The sequence below is a fragment of the Hippopotamus amphibius genome, chromosome 12, assembly GCF_030028045.1.
Source record: "Hippopotamus amphibius kiboko isolate mHipAmp2 chromosome 12, mHipAmp2.hap2, whole genome shotgun sequence".
NCBI lineage: Eukaryota > Metazoa > Chordata > Mammalia > Artiodactyla > Hippopotamidae > Hippopotamus > Hippopotamus amphibius.
Window position 1 is genome coordinate 3,328,614 of NC_080197.1, and position 20,206 is coordinate 3,348,819.

Here is a 20,206-nt window from a genome sequence, read left to right on the forward strand (position 1 = left end):
ATTGCAGTTCTTTTTTTCTCTCGTCTGTCTTCTACTAGAATGCATCTGTTTAGAGTCATCTTAGTATCCTATATAAGTAAGACCTTTGCTCACGTTTGTACCTTCTTTAATATCTTTGCTCATTTTTGTATCTTCTGTGATACCTAGTAAACACTGGCATGCAAAAGATGAATTGAACGAATGTATCTAAAGACTGGTAAAAATCATTTTGGAAAGGATAAGTCAGATAAGTGATTAGAAGATTAAAATATTGAAGGATACATTTTTTGGAATAATGCAAACAATTTCATTGTAAAGTAGCCAGAAGAAATAATAAACTTGAAGATGAATCACAACTAAAATAAATATTTTAGTTTTAATATTTCCAACTTCCAGATATTAAATTAGACTTCTAATTATTTCTGATCAGTAATCATTCAGTGATATTTATTTCATTAATTGTAGTTAAATTACTTTAATAACATAATTACTTAAATATGTTAAAATTTTATTTATCTTCTTTTCTGCCTACTTTTTGATCAGGTTGAATATACTTTGAGCAGTAGGCTATAGGAATACAATTACACACATTTTTCCCTAATAATACTAGTAGACTGATACAATTCTGACTCTTTCACGTGAGATTTTTACATAAACCTTAGCCTCTCCTGAAGGTTTTCTATTTAACAGTTTAAAGCGAATGAGATTCTGGGGAAAAAAAGTAGAAGCATGATTGTTTTGTGATCCTAGAATCACTAAATTCAGCTTACAGAATACAGTGAAGTCATTTACCTATGTAGAATACAGTGAAGTCATTTACCTATGTATAATAATGTCAATAAATATTAAAGATATAAGGATTTTATATTTTGTGCTTGATTTAAAATACTTTCTATTATGTTCTCAGTTGATACTTAAGTCTTCAATATTTTAAACGTGTGGATGTTTAAAGAAACAGCCACAAATGTAAAATTTATATTAGTGGAAACACTAAATATATGAAAATTTAGTTGCATATGTTATCTGACAAGTAAAATAATGTACAAGTTTGGTTTGATGTAAGTTTCTTCTGTATTTAGGGAAAGGTTCAGAAAAAAAGCTATAGACAATTGAAGACTACTTTTGTTAATGTTACTTCTGAATGTCCACTGTAAGTAATTTTTCATAAATCTTGTTTTCTTCATATTTGAAGAAAAATTTGTGTATTGTATAATGGAGTTAATACTTCTTTTCATTTTTACAGGAATGATGTTTACAATTTTAATTTGAATGGAGCTGATGAGCCTATTATAAAACTTGGAGTAAGCTAGAAATCATAAGTTATTTTGTATTTAGTTATTCGGTATTTATTTTGTATTTACCATGCAGTTATTACAGTATGTTTTCTGATTTCCATCCTCTTACAGCTACATTTTAAAATATTTTAAGGTATATTATTAAATTCTTCAAAATTTGTTTGGTATCAACCTAGGTATTTTTGGTTTTCTTTCAAGTCTTTTGGACTGAAGCAGAGAAAAATGAGTAATTTCGGCAACAAGAAAGTTGCTTTCCTTACCGATGCAACAGATTTGAAATAATTTTAAATAATAATAATTTTGTTTTTAATATAGTTTATATTATTAGCTTTCTTCTTAAATATAAAAATATTTTAGTAAGCGTAATTTTACTGTCACATTTTATATGAAGTGATAAAAATGAGATTTTTTGTTAATTTCTTTTATTTTTTACCTTCTTTTTTAACACCAAGAAATTTTTTTAATGTTTATTCACAATATAGATCCAAGAATTTCAATCTACAGCTAGAGAAGCCTGCATGGATAATTCAGTAACATTGTAGGTAATTTTATTATCATTAGATGGATCAGTTTAAAATATAGTTTTGTCAGTTGTTCTTTTTCTTAAATATTTCCTCCCAGTTTGTCTGAGACATTTTAACATATCAGAAGAGTGAATAAAAATGCTACTGTCATGACTACTCCTATTATGATTCTATTATTTTAGCATTTACTTCTAAAATTAAGTGGTAGATTCTGTACACTTAATATTAGTTGTAAGCAGAAAGGACTTAGTAGCCTTTTCATCTAACCTTGTTATTTTATAATTAACTGAGGTCAGAGAGAATAAGTGACTTGGCCACAATTATATAGAGAGTTAGTAAAAGAGGGCAGAAAACCCAGGTCTAACTGTCCAGTTGCATGATACCTCAAGAAAACAAGTAATTAAGATTTGAATTAATGCATATTTTTGTTTAAGGAATCATGATGAACTTGAACCTTCTCGCAAAACAAAAGATAAAAGAGTAAGTTATAATGTCCTAATATATCTATTAAAATCAGTATTCTTTCAATGATTTTTCAGTGCCAAAGATTATCACAGAACTGGAAAACAAAAAATATTTGGATCATTTTTTTTTCTCTGGAGATTATCCATGTTCCTGTTATGACTTTTCTTATGGTCTCTGAGCTATTTGTAATCATCTAGTAGTAGAAGATATGACAAATTTAGTTACTCTCTTCAGTGGTATTAGGTTTTGTCGCTACGGAAGTAAGCTGCTTTGATTTAACTTTTAATTAACAACAACATTGAGAGCAAAATATAAATCTCAATCTCTGATCTGGATTTCTGAGTGACTTTATTGAATAGATCCTTAATGCCAGATAGATTATTTAGTATGCTTAAAAAAAATGAGGTTAGTTTTTCTGAGTTTTTTGGTGGGGCTTTTTTTTTTTTTTTTGGCTTAACTCCCTTTGTATGATGTATAATAAGCCAGATTCCTTCATCTGTTACACAGATTGTATTTTTTTTATAGACTGTAACTAATCATAAAAAGAAAAATCTCTTTACTGATACTGACACAGAATACAGATGTGATGACGGCAAGACCGATATTAGCTGGCTAAGAGAACCAAAATCAAAACCACAGCTAATAGACTACAGCAGAAATAAAAATGTGAAGAAATATAAAAGTGGGAAATCAAGTAAGAAATCACTTTTTAGAGAACTGCTGCAAATGAGTTTACCATTTTAACTATGTGAAATGCTTTGTAGGTTGATAAATATGTTTTTGTATATAGATAGTGCTTATAATTATACACCCTTATGAATAGGAAAAAAGTATGAAAGTAAATACACCAAAATGCTACAGCAGTTTTTCTTTTTGTTTTATTATTTTTGGTAATATGGTTATATTTAAATTTCTTTTTTCATTGGGACCTTAGGGACACAAAATATGATTTATCATAATCTTTGGTTCATGACACACTCCCCTCATTTGTCTTCTCACGGCCTACTATTCAGTTGTTCAGCTGATTATTGTGATTAATGTATTAAGTACTCATGAACCCAACACCCTAAACAAAATCAAAGCTTGGACAATACCCCACTCCCTGCCACATCTAACACACATACTTAGGAATTCATATAGATGCAATGAAAGTTTATTGAAAGGAAAACAATTTTCTTGCAGAAATATTTTTGCCAAAATCTTTCACAGAATATTTTGTCAGCATAAGACTTCTGCTTCTTCTAGTGAATCTCTTGAAGTAGTTGGATAAGAGTTTGAGGTATGCGTTTTTGGCTGGACATAATGGCTGTTTTCATAGGTTAACATCAATTTCACTGTTTACTAAACCACAAAGATTTTATATATTCCATTTTGAAAAGAAGATATAACGCTGAGCTTTTAGATTAAATTGATATTTATTTTAAGGGAATCAGTTTTTATTTTATTTCAGGATAAAAAATAATTGTTAGTGACCTGTGGGAGTCGGGGGAGGGAATGATGGCTTAAAAAGAAGTAAAAATAGACGAAATAGGAAATGAACTTTGGCATGTGTTTAGAAATGAGGCTGAATCTTGAAAACAGATGAGAGTTCAATCATATATGTATGAGGAAGAGAAGCAATAGGATTACCATATATATATGAGACGGTATGAAATAGCATAGTGTACTCAGGGAGTGCAGTATCAGGGTAGTTGGAATGTAGATAAGACTTGTGGGAAAATGTTGAAAAATGCAGCTCGGTCTAGTCACAGTGTGTGGACTTTGAAGCATTGTGTTATAAGCCAAGGAGAAACATAAGATTCACATATTCTCAGGGAGCTTATAGTCTGGTGGGAAGACTTATAAGTAAAGACATTTATAACATAGATTGGAAATCTTGGGGAGTTATTAAAGGTTAGAATACTGTAGTCAGTAAATACTCTTAAAATTGAACACTTCTGAGTGAATTGTTTTGTTTATGTGGCTGAATGACAGTGAGCCAATGTGTATGAACTGGCTTATTGCCAGGATTGGAGGACCTTCCTTCCAGAACTTCATTATTTCCTTGGCTTGGGTAATCCTAATTCTTAGCCCTCAGTGAATATTTAGAAAGTTGAAATTGTGCTGGAAATGCGAAAAAGGGAATAAGGGACTGAAGCAACTCTCAGTAATATGGGTAAATCTTGGAAACATAATGATGGGTGAAAAATAAAGCAAATCTAGAATATTGTATATGACATGATACTGTTTAATAAGGTTCATTATATTGTTTAGGGATATATATTTGTGAAGTAAAACTTTAAGATCAAGTGACTGAGAAACAGCTTTCAGATTACTGATGACCTTTTGGCAGAGGTGACATGGAGGATCGTGTAAGGGGGTACACATAATCTAGTTGTTATATGGAATGGTAGATTCATGGGTGTTAACTTTATAATGTATGTTACATATTCTCTTGTATGTTCAAAAGTTTATAATATGAAATAAAGGAGGAGAAGCGAAATTGGTAATTCATGTTGTACCAAACAATGCTGTAAAGTTTATCAATGTCAGTTTAGCCTTATTTTGATACTTGAATGAGTATTATTTTTATGATTTTAACTCATATGCAGAAATATTCTAACAATTTTTAATGTCAGTTCTTATCTATTTGAAAAATTTAACCTTATTTTCCCGAATTGCAGGACCGTCTTTGGAAAGGGAACAACCGAGATCTAAAATGGTAAAACCAGGAGTCTGCGCTTGGGCATCCCTTTAAAGTTCTTCTTCTTGTAATGAAAAGATGTCGTTTGTCACCTCATGGTTTCATCCTTGTTATCAGCTCCTTGTTTTCCATAATTGTTCCAAGCTTTGCACACTTAGTTCTGCCTTCTGCCTTTTTGAATTATGTTGGCTTATTTAAATTCTGTTTTATTCTGTGGTTATAGGTATTTCTGAAATCTCTTCCTCTCTCTCTTACTTAAGTAATATATATCAGACCTCACAGAGCTTTAATGATACGGATAAAAAGGTGATAAAGAACGTATTTGAAATGGAAAGATAAAGTCCAGTTATTTTAAAAGTATTCATCAGTAATCTTTCTATTCCTACAAATATTCCTACAGATCTTGCCACAGTGCCAATTTTATAGCAAATAGCTCATATCTCAAAATATTGACCTAAAATATCCACAAATTTTTCTCCTAAAGACACCCAAGAGAAACATCACCAAAAAGGTAGATGAGACAGTTCCGGATGGGAGAACCAGACTTCCACGAACAGCCACTAAAACCAGAAAAAATTATAAAGATCTCTCAAATTCAGAATCAGAGAGTGAACAAGAATTTTCACATTCATTTAAAGAGAAAGTGTTAGTAAAGGTAAATAGATACAATTCAGATTAATAGTTTCTAAAAGCCTTTTAAAAATTAAATATAGAATATATTTTTATAAGAATGTCAGATTTATCTTGTCATTTTTTTAAAGATTTAATCTATATGAGAAAACTTATATAACAATTCTAAAAATTGATCCTTAGACAATATGTTAAATTTTATAATAAATTGGCATTATTGTTACAAAACAGATGTTTGACTCTAGTAAAATTATAAGTTTAAGATAGTATCTTTGAATTAGAGAAGTACTTGGTCTTTCCAAAATTATGCTTCAAGAAAGTATAGACTGTTGGGAAGCTGTGGATCTTTTTCTTGAATGGAAGCAAAGTATTGTATCTGAGGTTATTTCTATACACTGCCCCACCTCTGTTCATCCCTGACTTCTTCCTTATGTCTCAGTGTTATAGACATACCTCTATCCGCCTGTACTCGAAAGCTTTTTTAACAACCAAAAAAAGAATATAGTGCTTATAACGTGCCAGGTGCTATTCTAAGTACTTTATAGATTTAATTTCTTAAAAATCTCTTAAGTATCATAGGTGACTAGTCCTATTTGCAAAATGAGGGAAAAAAAAAAAAGATTTGAACTCAAAAAGAGTCTGGCAGGTCTCTGATCATTACACTGTTCTCATTTTAAATCATTAAACCTCCATTGCCCCCTGTTATCTCTTACCTGGAAGAACTTAAGGACTTCATTACTTATCTCCATATTTTCTTATCGTTTCTTAAATTTACCATGCATATAGTTGGATAAATCTTGCCAAGCCAACTCTCATCTTACCTTCTTTAAAGAAAAACCCTGAAGATCTCCAGACAGACATTCAAAACATCGAAATACCTTTCCAAGCTTATTTTCTCACTTCCCCAGTATATAACCAGAACTCTAACAGTCAAATACAATAACCTGTGACTCCCAAACAAGACCTGTGCTTCTCATACCTTTGCTCCTATTAGTCATCCTAAATACTCTCCGTATGTTCCCTTACCATCTTCTTTTACAAGCTCCTGAGCATAGAGTACCATGAAATCGGGGAATTCTTTCTTGGTTTCCCTAAACTGGAAATCATCTTCTTTGAACTGTTATAGCATTTTATTTGTATCTGTTAGAATATTTATTCTAGTCTATTGTATTCTCCTGTGAATTTGTCATATGCTTCCTAGCATTTTAGAAAGTTTTTCACTACTCATGTTGAGGCCTCTGTTATGCCTGTATGTAGTGTCTGTAGATACAAGGCATTTAATAAATATTTCAGTGTAATTTAATTAAATTGTTTTGTGTCCAAGTATAAATTATTTGTATTCAAGTATAATTTTAAAAATATCAATACATTTAGGAGAAGATCCATTCCAGAAGCAAAACCACAAAGCTGCCAAAGAAACAGCAGAATTATTCCTTCACTGCTGAAACACAAAAGGATGTATCGAAAGAATGGAAAAAATCATCTCTCCTGAAAGATACTATAAGAGATGATAGCCTTCACCTATCTCCTGCATCTTTATCAGGGAGTCCATCATCTACAGAAGTAATGCGAGGTCAGTATCATTTTTTTCTTTTAGTTGAATGTTCAATAATTTTCTGTTATAACTGTGAAAATACAATTTGAAGACTAATTTTGAGGGGTATATTTAAGATTTTCAGTAGTCAAACTTCATTTTTATACTAGTTAATGCTAGTAACTTTGTCTTTGATAAGTGGAGTTGGAAACAAAATTACTATGACAATGAAGTTTTACATGTTAGGAAGTTAAAGACCAAATGCTTTAATATAGAAAATATTTAATATATACTTAGAAATTATAATGTGAAAGCTTGAATAAACATTTACTTTGTAGCTCAAAATTTATTTAATAAAATGGAAATGATGGGGATTTCTAGTTTCTCATTTTAACATTTCATTGACAAAAGTCTCCAAGGACTATCATGGTCATTCTGTAGACCCATAGTGGATGATCTTCATAAACAACTGAGGTTTTGCTTTTATTTAAAAATAATTGGCAAAGAAAAAATTTATTCTTTGGTACTCTGGCATATGTATATATTTTTCTAGTATAGAACTATAAGAATAAGTTTCTACTTTTAATATCTTTTTCATTTCCCTTTATGGATATTTTAAAGCATTTCTAAGTGTCTATTGTTTTAGCTAAAATTCAAGACTTAAACCAGATAATGTACATTTCCTCTAAAGTAGCTATTTTGTTCTTTTCTAGAATATTTTCATAATCCTCAGGACCAGTGTCATTTTACATAAGCTCAGAAGACAGATGCACATGCCCTGATTTGATCTGAAAACTGAGAATTCATTTATACTAAGACTTATTTTAGCCATGAGTTTTCTCATCTATATATAAAGGATTTAGACCAGATGATTTCCCAAGCCATTTCTAACCATAAAATTCTCTGACTTTAATATATATCAGTACTGACTATGGTGTCAAAATACTCAAGATAATAATTAGGTTGATCATTATAGTGCAGCCCATACTATAGATGTTTTTGTTGGAAAATGTTTTGAAAGTTCTCATAGTTACAGTTATGTTTTAAATTGAGCCATTAATATTTTTCAGTCTTATAAAAGTAATTTACACATAATTTTATCTTGATTTATTGAAAGTTTATCCTTTCTAAATACAGCTAAGATTTGAGGATTTGATAAATTATTATATTTTTTAGAATTTAAATAATACTATTTCTAAAGAAAATGTCAGTGATTAACTCCTGTCATCTCTTTTTATTTTGTGAGGCAATATAGGTATAGAGAAAATAAAAGAAGGGGATTTTACTCAGGATTATGACTGTGTAACAAAATCAGTATCACCTTATCCAAAAACTTCATCACCTGAATCCTTAAACAGTGGAGTTGGAGGTCCAATAAAGCCACCCAAAAACAGTGAGAAAAATTTACTATGTACAAGAGAAAGTTGCTCACCAATTCCACGATCATTCTTTTTGGTAAGAAGGAAATTATGTATATATTTTTCTTGATTAGATATACTTGAAGGGAGTAAATCTTTTGCCTCTAATGTTAAATATACAATGCTTGTCTACTTAAGGTTTTGAATTTGGTCTGGGTGAGAGAAGGAACCTACCAATAAGTAAAAAGCCTCAGTGAACTAACAGACTGATACATACAGGAGAAAGATGTAGAGGTACGAGAAGTAGGAACTACTATTAAGAATTCTGTGATAGGAATGCTCACTTCCAAAGAGGTACTACATATTTGTCTGCGTGTCAGAACTACATTTCCTAGATTGGAATAGGCTTATTCCTGCAACACAGGCACTTCTTTCAGGTTTCACCATAACTCGAAGGCTATAACATTTTAGTTACTGAGTCACAAGTTGACAAAGCAGATTAACAAAGAATGTAGTTGAAAACAGTATGATTATAGCATTTGCTTCAGAAATTTGTAAAGGAACTTTAAAACTAGTAGGTAAATGGTATGAATGTTAATGGTATAATGAAAAAGTCTTTATTCTGCCGCTCATGTACTGTTATATCTTTCTTATTGATGAAATATGTACGTATGCTCAGAAGTCTTTTAAAAAGATTAGAGATAGGAATCAATTATGGGTCCAGGTGAGGGAGGGTAGCTAAAAATGTAATGTCTACGAGGAGTAGTTTGTAGTTTGAATTCCTTTTTTTTTTTTTTTGAGTTGTTTGTACTTTGGTACCAGTTTACAAAACCTACCTTACCTCCAACCCCCTTTTTATTGGCTTGGGTTTTATAGATGGCTTAATTTGGAGAATTTTGAATTAGTAATAAAGTTACCGAACTGATTGCCAAGATAATATAGTTCACTATAACTTGGTCTAGCTAAAAGTTTGGAATCAGTTATGTTTAAATCTTGGCTCCATTGTTTGCTAGCTGTGTAACATTTTACAAGCTAGTGAATCCCTCTGTACCTCAGTTTTCTCATCTGTAAAACAGGACTGTAAAAAATTAAATAGACTGATTATGCAAGCGTAATACCTGATACATAGTAAATATTCCAATACATTTTTCTCCTGATATGTGCTAATCTCTGCATACAAAGATGGAATTAATGAAAGTGCAGTACACCTATAGCCAAGATCTAAAACCTCTGATAAAACCAACCTTCTTTCCTACTGTTTTGAACTAAGAGTTTTTATTCCTACAGGGTTTTAAGGTCCTCTTATTCTGTTTAACCAGTAGTCTTCACAAAGCATATTTTTCTAACAAAATCTTATATGAAACCTTCAGTGTGCCAAACATAAAAATGCAACTACACTGTTTAAAGCAGATAGGTCTAAACTCTGGCCCACATACCTCCCTCCCTGACGACTTCCCAAAAGCGCCTTTGCAAGACTCTTAATTTCTACACACCACAATTTAAAACCATTTCCCACTAGACCATCATCCCGTAGTCCTTTCTCAGTATTGGTCTGTCATCCTTCCGTTCCTTGAATCCTTTCTCCCTTTAGTATCTCATCTTGCAGATCTCAACACCTAGGTCATCCCCACCCACTTACTTTGATGCTGTCTGTGCTAGATGGAATTTTAATTGTTACATGTTTATGGGCTGGGCATTTACAGGAGGCACTGTTTCCCATTAACTGTTGACTCTTAATTAGGTATTGGAAACCTGCTTACACTCTCCAACAGTGCTATGCGATAGTGCCCGTTTTTCTATAGTTTTTTGCCAATCTGATGAGTGTAAAGTGTGTCTGCCTTTAATTTGCATTTTGTAGATCAACAGCATCAGTGAGTATTTTCATATTTTTTGCCCATTTTGTAAATTGTCTATTTTTTTCTGATTTTTAAAATTGCATTGATTTTTCCTAAATTTGTAGGAGTTCTTACTATATTCTGGATGTTCATTCTTTATTGGTTATATACAATACAAACATTCTTTTTCTAGTATGTAGCTTGTCTTTCTACTCAGTTAAGTCAAAATATGATGTAACGAAATTTACCAATCTTTCGTTCTTCAAGAAATCCCTCCCTCAGTTATTGTCATAAAAACGTTTTCCTTTCTTTTACAAATGTTAGTTTTAACTTTGAGGTTTTCCATCTTTCTAGACTTCCTCTCTGCCTACGGAGAGTGAATTAGTGCAGTGTCACGCATTGGATAGCAGTCCTTTCACCATCAGTAGTGATGCCAGTTTGGTCACAACCTTGGCAACCACATGGGTCAGTTGTTTGGCCAGTAAAATACAGAACAGTGCGTATCTGTCTCTGTGCTAATACAGCATTGCTTCAGTTAGTGTAGATTTATGCTTACGGGGCTTTCACCACCCCCGTCCTCACCCTTATCTCATTCTACTTCTGAATTCTCTTGACCCTATACTTGTCCTATAAATTTTAGAATTAATTTGTCTAAGGGACGAATTGCTGTTTCCCAGTACTGTTATTGAGATTTCTCATCCACATATTTCATTTTTCTGCTTTTTGGTCTTACTTCCAACAAAGTTGTGCCAGATCTTCCACAAAGAAAGTTGTACTTCTGTAGTGTTTTATGGACTTTTTTCTTTACTGTATTTTAAAAAAACTTTGAAAAAATGTTTTCTGGATTTTTAACAACTTTTTGCCTTTGTACGGAAACACTGTTGATTTTTATATGTCCCACATCTGTGGAAAATTCTATCATAATTGCCTGCCTCGATTCTCTTGGATTTTGAATATACGTAATCATAAACTGTTTTTTATGGTAATTTTTGCATTTTCTCTTCTAGTCCTTATACTGCATGGTCTTTTCATTTTTAAGGTGACTATGACCTGTGGAGCAGGTTAAATATATGCCATGCTAGCATGCATGCTTGTTGATAGTTTTTGGTACATGTTTGTTATCAAATTAATGTTCTAATTGTATTTTGGTTTTGTGGGTTTTTTTTTTTTTTTTTTTTTTTGGCTGCATTGTATCTTCATTGCTGTGCACGGGCTTTCTCTAGTTGTGGCGAGACGGGGCTACTCTTCGTTGTGGTTTGTGGGCTTCTCATTGCGGTGGTTTCTCTTGTTGCGGAGCATAGGCTCTAGGTGTGTGGGCTCAGTGCTGTGGCGCAGGAGCTTAGTTGCTCCACAACATGTGAGATCTTTCTGGACCAGGGATCAAACTCGTGTCCCCTCCACCAGCAGGTGGATTCTCAACCACTGTGCCACCAGGGAGGTCCCAATGTTCTAATTGTTTAAGTGCCTTTTTTTTCCAGTGATGAATGGGTGTTGAATTTTAGCAGTGAGTTAGTCCCTCAAAATTTAAGTAGTTTTGGTTTAATGTGTTTTTTTTTACTTTAGTTTTCTAACCTCCTTTGGATTTCTGTATGTCTTGTTCATTCATAGCCCAGTTAAGAATAATACTGTTGTGAATAGAAACAATATAAATTCTGTGGTACAGTCGGCCCTCCATTTCCATGGGTTCCACATCTGTGGACTCAACCAACCATGGATCACTACAACATGGATTGTATATATGGGACATGAGCATCAGTGGATTTCGATATTTGTCTTAAGGGGTCCTGGAACTAATCCCCCTGCAGATACTGAGGGAGGAGTGGAGTGTACTTACACAAGAAATACAAAATTGCAACAGCTATTCAGATGTAAGCAATTATACTTCAGAAAAAATTTACAGAAATTGAACCTCCAAATATGAAAATCAGAGGAGTATATATGGTAGTACATCCATCAAGCTTGCCTTAAACTAAGATGGTTCTTATAAGAATCAAGATAATGGGCCTTTAATAATAGTTACAGTAACTTAGTATTTTTCAACTGTTGTTATCTGAAAATGTGATGTTTAAAATATGTAGGAGGGTTTGAACATAGGAAAAAAGTTGAAATTTTTAAAATGAGAAGGGCTTAAATAGGCAATTGCTGCTAAACCACTGACTTCCATATTTATAATTAGGACTTTCTAGTTTCATGATCCTATAGAAATTTGGTTGAGCTTTTTTCCACCGTAAAAATCCATTGATCCATCAACAAAAATATTTTAATCTATAAAATACAGAATGTTAGGCCAGAATTTTACAGCTTGGAGTGGGCTGGGTTTCGACCTGGACCTAAATGGGTGGGTTGGTATATGCAGACTGACTGGAGAAGCAGCAGTAGCCCAAGTGCAGAAAGGGAACTGGAAGTGGACATGCATTTTCTTAAAGTAGGAAAAAGATTAAATTTGACTGTAACAAACTTGTGTATTAAAACAGTAAGACATAAGGTTAGAGGACAAAGATGTGGCTTAAAGATACAGCTTGAAAGTAGTAGTTTAGACTTTTCTATGATTTCCCATTTCCTCACTCAAAGAAATCAAAATCCTAATAAGGAAGAATTCCCTAATAAAGAAGAATAGAAAAGTAGGAGTAATTTTTAAAAGCCAGGTCAAAACTATTGCTGTAATTTAAGATTGAGGTTAACATAAGAATTTAGGTAAATGCATGGTAGTGTGAGAGATAAAAAGGGATAAAAACAAAACAACCTGAAAAAAAAAAATAATTGATAGCATTTGGGATTTTCTGTCTGCAGGGTTTGAGAAAGATGGTCAAAGGTAAATCCGAGTACTTACAGAATTTTTTTCCAATTTCTGATACATATTTTAGGAAAGTCGTTCAGCATCTCCATTATCCATGTCTAGTGAAGGAAGAGAGAAAGTGTGGTGTGGCATGCCCTATGACTCCACTCTTGTATCAGGTTTGTAGTCAGAGGCTTGCTTTTTGAAAAGCATATGTTAATTACCGAGATACTACTGTGAAATTTCATCTAAAGAAATAATATATTTTAAGTCAATTTAGTTAATGTCAAAGTGAAAATAAGTACAATAGAATTTAATACACAGTTGCCTAAAACTACAAATAATGGAAACAGAGGCCCTTTTTTTTTTTTTTTTTTTAAATAAAAGCCGAGTACATGTTAGGTATTTTTAAATTAAGATTGTAGCACTATTCATTTTTAACTCTTCCTAAGGCCCTACACAACCTCTTAGTCGCAAACGAATGTACATAGACGACAATCTTAGTAATTCTGGTGAAGCAGAATTGGAAGAGGAAGAAAAAAGAACAAAGTGGCTTCCCAAAAAACTATCTAAAGGTGAAGGTGCAGACCATCCCACTTACGAAGGTAGGTAGATCAAGCGCCTATGTCAAGATGCAGTTATTTTGGAAAATGGTTTCTTAGATCTTGAGTGATTCCATTCACAAAACAAATTCCTTTAGAAAGATAACTTTGGATAAATCCAAAAGGATGATGCTTTATCACAAAATTCACTTTGACTAATGTTATAGCAAGGGTCTTTTTACTCATAAATCTCCCTCATTATTCTATCACTGATTACCACATACAAGTTTTACTAGAGTATGAATTTACTGAGAGATTAGTGTGTCATTAAAACTTGGGTTAATAATGTAGAAGCAGTTCAACACCAGTTTTGTAAAAAATGAGTCCAAATATGTTCCATTTTAATGTTACTATTTCTGCCTTAATTACCATGCTTAAGGGTTTTTTTTAAGTCAAAATAATATTTTTAAATGAAAAATATAATAGTCTTCCTTTGGTTTCATAACCCTGAGATTACACATAGAATCTGAAAATAATATAGATTTGTTCTCAGCCTCATGACAAATAATGTTAAATTGGTAACAATGTATATCTTAATTTAGCTGGTTATCTTCATTTTTTAGTGTCTGAAAGTATATGTCCATTATCAACAAGTGACTCTTCTGTTCCTGGGGAGAACAGGGAAACTGAAATTTCAGGTGTAGAGATGATGTATGACCAGCACGATACAGAATTTAGGAGACTGCGTGTGAGTTGTTGTTCTTTAAATTATGATTTATAATTTACACCCAGTAACATGACACTATGCCACACTTTCCATTAGACTGTCAGTTTGACCCTTTGGCAACAAAACACCCATTCATGAACTCAGCTTTCCTCATGTACAGGTGAAAAATTGGAATGATTCCTTGGTGAAAAGCCTTATTATCTCATGAGCCAAGTTTCTTTTCTAAAATCTGTGCATTACATGTATTCTTTCTTTTTCTACAGGGTCTGTCTCTATTTTCCTTTTCAATTCAACATTTTGAGTCTTCTGTGATTTTTCTTTTTTTCCTGAGCAACTTTCTTTTCATACCTAGTCTTTTTAATACATTTTTTTAAATCTCACAGAAGTGACTGCTAGTGTGGGGTACTATATTAAAGTATAAAGGATGAGCAGCCTCAGTCAGAGAAATCCATTTCCCTTTGTTTCACCAGTTCTGTACTTACATATCCTTAGTTACTGACATTCCAATGAGGTGATGTTTGCTAAAATACTATCTAAAATAATTCTTGTTTTCTCCACCTATCTCTTTTTCTCACATGCCTATATTTAGAACAGACAGTTCTTTTTGCCCTCCTGTTAAGAAAATATTTTTTTCTGCATAGGTTATCAGCCCTATCTCTTCTTTGCCTTTTTCTTCTCTTCATGGGTACAATCTGAAATTATTTAAGATTCCGTGTATTTCTTTTGTTTTGATTTGATTTATCCAAGGTCAGTCTCATCTAAACAGAGAAGCCCTGATTCATATATCCTGTTAACACATCTGTGACTAGATGGGAATATGTTTTTACAAGAAATGGTAATAAATAACTTTGAGTGTGACTCTTAGGCTGTGTTCCTGAAGAGAATTATAATCACTAGCATTTTTGTAAATGTAGAATGTGATGTACTTACGAAAATAATTACCAATTCCAACCCTCAGAGCCTCCCTGGTGGAACTAGGCCTACTCTGACTGAGCTTATTTATTAACACTCCAGGTTAAATCACTGAGTTTTTAACTTTTCACTTTTCTAAGTTCTTGGTCATTTATATTTCATGGAAAAGGCTTTGGTCTTAATATATAGTCTTGGTTAGATTATTATTTTGTAAAGATTTTTCAAGTTAAAAATGAGCATTTTTCAGATCCACCAGGAAATGATGGATTATTTTACTAAACAGTCTTGGAAAATGGCTCGGCAACATATAAAAACAATGAATCATCAGATTCAGGAGAACAGGTCTGTGCTAAAAATCCCTTCTGAAATGTTCTAAGTGCTGTGTTTTCTGAGTGCTGTCATTTTAAAAAAATAATCTCATTTTGTTTCTTTAATAGGATCAAAAAACTTGACAAATTCCAATTCATCATCATAGAGGAGCTGGAGAAATTTGAAAAAGATTCACAGTCTTTAAAAAATTTGGAGAAGGAATTTGTGGTTTGTGTTTTTAAGAGTTTAAAAATAATTTTAAAACATCATTTTTAAAGAGCTACACTCGGGAAAACTTCTGTTAACCTTCTGCTTTTAGACCACATCATAAAAGTTTTTATTTTTTAGAACATAATTTAGATTTATCTTAGATTTTGTTAGTTTCATATACATACACTAAAAATACAGACTTAAGTTTATGATGGGGGGAGGAATAAATTGGAAATTTAGGATTAACAGATAACACTCTACTATATATAAAATGGATAAACAACAAAGACCTACTATATATAGCACAGGGAACTATATTCAATATCTTGTAATAACCTATAATGGAAAAGAATTTGAAAAAGAACATACGTATGTATAACTGAATCACTTTGTTGTATATCTGCGGCATTGTAAATCAACTGTACTTCAATATATATATATAAAGTTTGTGATGAATACCTTTGCTAAGGGAGAAAGTCTGAAAGAGTTTGCTTTCAGTTTTTTTATCTGAAAGAATATATGACATCTGCAATAGTCTTAGCATATAGCCAAGTTGTTTTTTAAATTAGAATAATATAAATATAGTAAATTCTGTTAGGTTTTAATTTTTAGTTTTAATTTTTTGTCAATTATAGTATAACTAGTCTTGTATTTTGAAATGTAGGACTTTTGGGAAAAGGTATTTCAGAAGTTCAGTGCCTATCAAAAAAGTGAACAGCAGAGGTTAGTATGACATTCTTAATGATTAGAATCTATAACAGTTTTTAAATCATATTAGTTACAAATTAAAATTATATATATTGTAGTAATTTAATTTGTTCAAGTAAAATGCAAAGGTAACTTTCATTATTTTATTTGTTAGACTTCACCTTTTAAAAGCTTCATTGGAAAAGAATGTCTTCTATAACACTGATCATGAGGAAACTATTTTTACTTCTGAGGTATTTTATATTTTTATATATAATCTCTCCCAGTGTTGGTTAGTCTAATGTCTTTTTGCTGTGGAAATTTTATAGTAAATTTCATGGCGGGAATTATTTATTCACAGATGTGTTTGATGAAAGAAAACATGAAAATGCTGAAAGACACACTTCTTAAGCAAATGGTAAATCAACTGTCTAGTTTGGGTTTTTCAAATGTAATGATCAGTCTGTTTTTATATATTTAAATGGGAAATTCTTCCACAGGTTTTTCTTCTTTCTTTTTGGATTGAGAGAAGGCAGGTTTAGCCCCACTGGGGTTCTTTTAGTTCTTTAAGATGGGAGCAAATTTATAGTAGAAAAATAGGGGTGATTTAAAAAATAAGCTAGAAGAATGATTTTTTTTGTATGTATCTAAGATGCACCACAGCAGTCTTGCTCTGTCTTCTGAAGGAGAAGGTATGTCAGGCAGAGCTACCCAGAAAGAATTATTGTCTACTTGGACAATAAGACTTCATTTACTTAGATTTGGGGATAAAATTAGCTGACTTTCCAGAGGTCCAGTATGTTAGCAACTGCATTCTGGGAGAAAGGTACACTGGGGTTCGGTGGGGGGTGGTGTCTAAAGGTACTTCTCCAAGATGGAGACATTTCTATGTATACTTTAGTACTACTCTTTGATACAAGATATTTTAATATACTTTTATTAAATTTTTTAGTAGAATCTCAGTGTGCTGGTATAGTAGAGGGTCAGGATGCTGAGGCTAAGCTGGTTTAGCTTAAAGCACATAAGCTAACTAGACTGATTCTTGTTGAAGTTCTTTTCTAGACTATAGATTTAATATTTAAAGGAAGAAAGTAAAAAATAAATTTCATTGATTTGGGTTTAAAAGATGAGGTTTTCTCTCAGTTGATCATCTAAATATCAGTCATAAGCACATAATTCTGTAGATATCCAGGAATATCAGAAAAAATCAAGATGTTAGATATATTTTATTAGATTTTAAAGTATCACTGTAAAACTATCAAAGTGTGATTTTTTTTTTTCTTGGCCATAGCAAGAAGAGGAGCTTCTTAATGTTCGCAAAGGATTGATGTCATTATTCATGGCTCAGGAAGGAAACTTTGTGTGATGTTTAGTTGTTATCAACAAGTTTATCCAATTATTCCTTTTTGTGTATAGCTGAGGAATACCAGAGTAGCTCTACAAAGAAAATACATGTCACCCAGGCAAGAGTACCTTTGTAGGAACCTCTAAATTCAAAGAAATGTCCTCTATGTCCTCTGATGGATGAGAAAGAACCTATAGTCACTATAACATGACTCCGAGCCCCAAAGACTTTTGTCTGTACAATACTGCTCTTTTTTAGAAAGTTTTGGGAAACCAGTCTGTAAAAGGAATTGGCTTGTTTTTATAGTAATATTTGCATGAGACAAATATTGCCAAGTTAACTATACTCAAACTAGTTATTTAATAAGCTAAAATTTATCATATAAAATATATTTTAAATGAAAAGTTTGAACTAAATAAAGTATTATTAAAATATACTAGTTCAGAATGTACTACAAGTAATAAAACTTTAGTGATGTGTAGAAGCAGGAGGAGTCTGATTTGAAATGCTTACCTGAGTGTGAATCAGGACTTTCAGCACACTGTTGAAGAGTATATTTATTCAGTTGTGGCTCCACTGTATCGAAGGCACTAAATAGCCTAAAACAGTTACCATTTTAATTCTAGGTAGACATTATTAATTCATAAGCAGCTGTTTTGACAAGTACTTTTTAAGCCCTAATGTTCATTGTAATAATATTTAGCTAGATTAATGTCTAAAAATGAGTACACATTTGTTTTAATTGTATAATAAAGTTGAAATAAATGGTGGTCACTTGCATGTTATAAAATTATTTTACTTTATAAATCATTTTCCTGTTTTATGAACATTGGATCACACAAAATATCCTTCTCCAATCAGACATCCGAAGTATAACACCACCGCAGCCTCAGTCACTGTCACTTACCTGCTTAATGGTAGCAGAGTATTTGCATATTGCCGGTAAATACAGTGGTAAAAGGCTTCTTAGTCTAGACAAACAAAAGAAAATCCTTCACATTTTAGCTTTATCCCATTGTTAGCATCAGCTAAGATTTATTGATAGGGTAGCAGGAATTCTATTTCAAGAAACAATGACAAGTCTGCTATAATATTAAATACTACTCAGGAGTTGTAATTCCATGAGACTTTAGAATTAATCCCATCATAACACATATCCTTGTTTACCTCACCCTTGGCCAGACTTCTGAGGCTCCTAAATTATATGTCATACTAATTCCCATGCTGTGCTGTATGTGTAATCCAACCCAGGTTCCTGCTTCCTCCCAGCTCTTTAAACTGTTCTGCTTTGACCTTGTCATTACCAGTAGTTGTGCCCTGAAACTCAGCTTCACACATTATCACCCCAACCTGCTTTCTAGAGTAGTCCCAGGCTGTTTACTCCACCACTCTTTTGCTGTGCCTGTTACCCTTCTTGTCCTTCCTTCTTTCCTTATTGATTCTAGAGTCCTTAGTCCAAAATAATGCTCTTTTGCCCTCTCTCCTCTCAACTTTATTCACTAGTTCATACCCCTCATTCTACAACCTGTATATCACTTGAGAAATGTAGTCAAGGTTTAAATTTATGACTGCATATTTCAAGTGGCTACATAGCATTGCTCAGCAGTCCTTATTCTGCCCTGTGTAGTTGCCTTTACCACATTTCTAGAGTGTTATTGTATATCAGTGCCTAATTCTTTACCTTTTAGGGCAGGGGTCCCCCACTCCTGGGCCGCGGAAGCAGGAGATGCGCGGCAAGCGAGTGAAGCTTCATCTGCTGCTCCCCGTCGCTCGCAATACCACCTGAACCCCGCCCCCCCATCCATGGAAAAATTGTCTTCCACCAAACCAGTCCGTGGTGCCAAAAAGGTTGGGGGACCACTGTTTTAGGGGACGGCCTTACCTCATTGACAGTTATAATAAAATCTTCAATCTCCAAACAACTCTTGACTTCTCTCTCACCACCAAAGGAAAAAAAAAATAAACCTGTCATTCCATCTCAGTAAATGTCACTTTTATCCACCCAGCTATTCAAGCCAAAACCTAGGAGTGATTCCTGATTGCTCCTTTTCCTTTGGCCGGTTAGTTGACCAACAAGACCTGCAGATTTTACTGCCAGAATATGCTATACATATACATACTTTCTGTCACTTCCACTGTACTGTCTTTGACAGTGTCAGCATCATCTCTCACATAGACAATTTCAGCAGCCTCCTAAATTGCTTTCCAGTGTTCATACTTGCCTTTTACAACCCCTTATTCACTTAGCAGCCAATATATCCTTGCTAAATCATAAATCATACCATGCTTATGACTCCTTACGTAAAACTCTCCAGTGACAATACATTCTTAAATAACCAATGGGTCAAAGAAATCACAAGGGAAATTAGAAAATACTCGGGGACAAATGAAAGAT

General features: G+C 32.8%; 1 protein-coding gene across 1 annotated transcript in view; it reads left to right on the top strand.

The window, feature by feature from the left end:
* SYCP2 (synaptonemal complex protein 2) overlaps nucleotides 1–18,081 on the top strand; it is a 69,207-nt gene extending 51,126 nt beyond the window's left edge. The window contains 23 exon segments of the mRNA XM_057702321.1: nucleotides 1,059–1,129; nucleotides 1,223–1,280; nucleotides 1,757–1,816; nucleotides 2,143–2,156; nucleotides 2,233–2,278; nucleotides 2,789–2,957; nucleotides 4,927–4,964; nucleotides 5,431–5,601; nucleotides 6,951–7,149; nucleotides 8,366–8,571; nucleotides 11,907–11,960; nucleotides 12,124–12,247; nucleotides 12,694–12,707; nucleotides 13,168–13,258; nucleotides 13,532–13,684; nucleotides 14,245–14,369; nucleotides 15,263–15,265; nucleotides 15,508–15,602; nucleotides 15,698–15,797; nucleotides 16,444–16,502; nucleotides 16,642–16,720; nucleotides 16,828–16,884; nucleotides 17,758–18,081. Coding sequence (XP_057558304.1) covers nucleotides 1,059–1,129; nucleotides 1,223–1,280; nucleotides 1,757–1,816; nucleotides 2,143–2,156; nucleotides 2,233–2,278; nucleotides 2,789–2,957; nucleotides 4,927–4,964; nucleotides 5,431–5,601; nucleotides 6,951–7,149; nucleotides 8,366–8,571; nucleotides 11,907–11,960; nucleotides 12,124–12,247; nucleotides 12,694–12,707; nucleotides 13,168–13,258; nucleotides 13,532–13,684; nucleotides 14,245–14,369; nucleotides 15,263–15,265; nucleotides 15,508–15,602; nucleotides 15,698–15,797; nucleotides 16,444–16,502; nucleotides 16,642–16,720; nucleotides 16,828–16,884; nucleotides 17,758–17,832 — 2,061 coding nt within the window. The 3' untranslated portion in view covers nucleotides 17,833–18,081.
* Nucleotides 18,082–20,206: the final 2,125 nt, after the last annotated feature.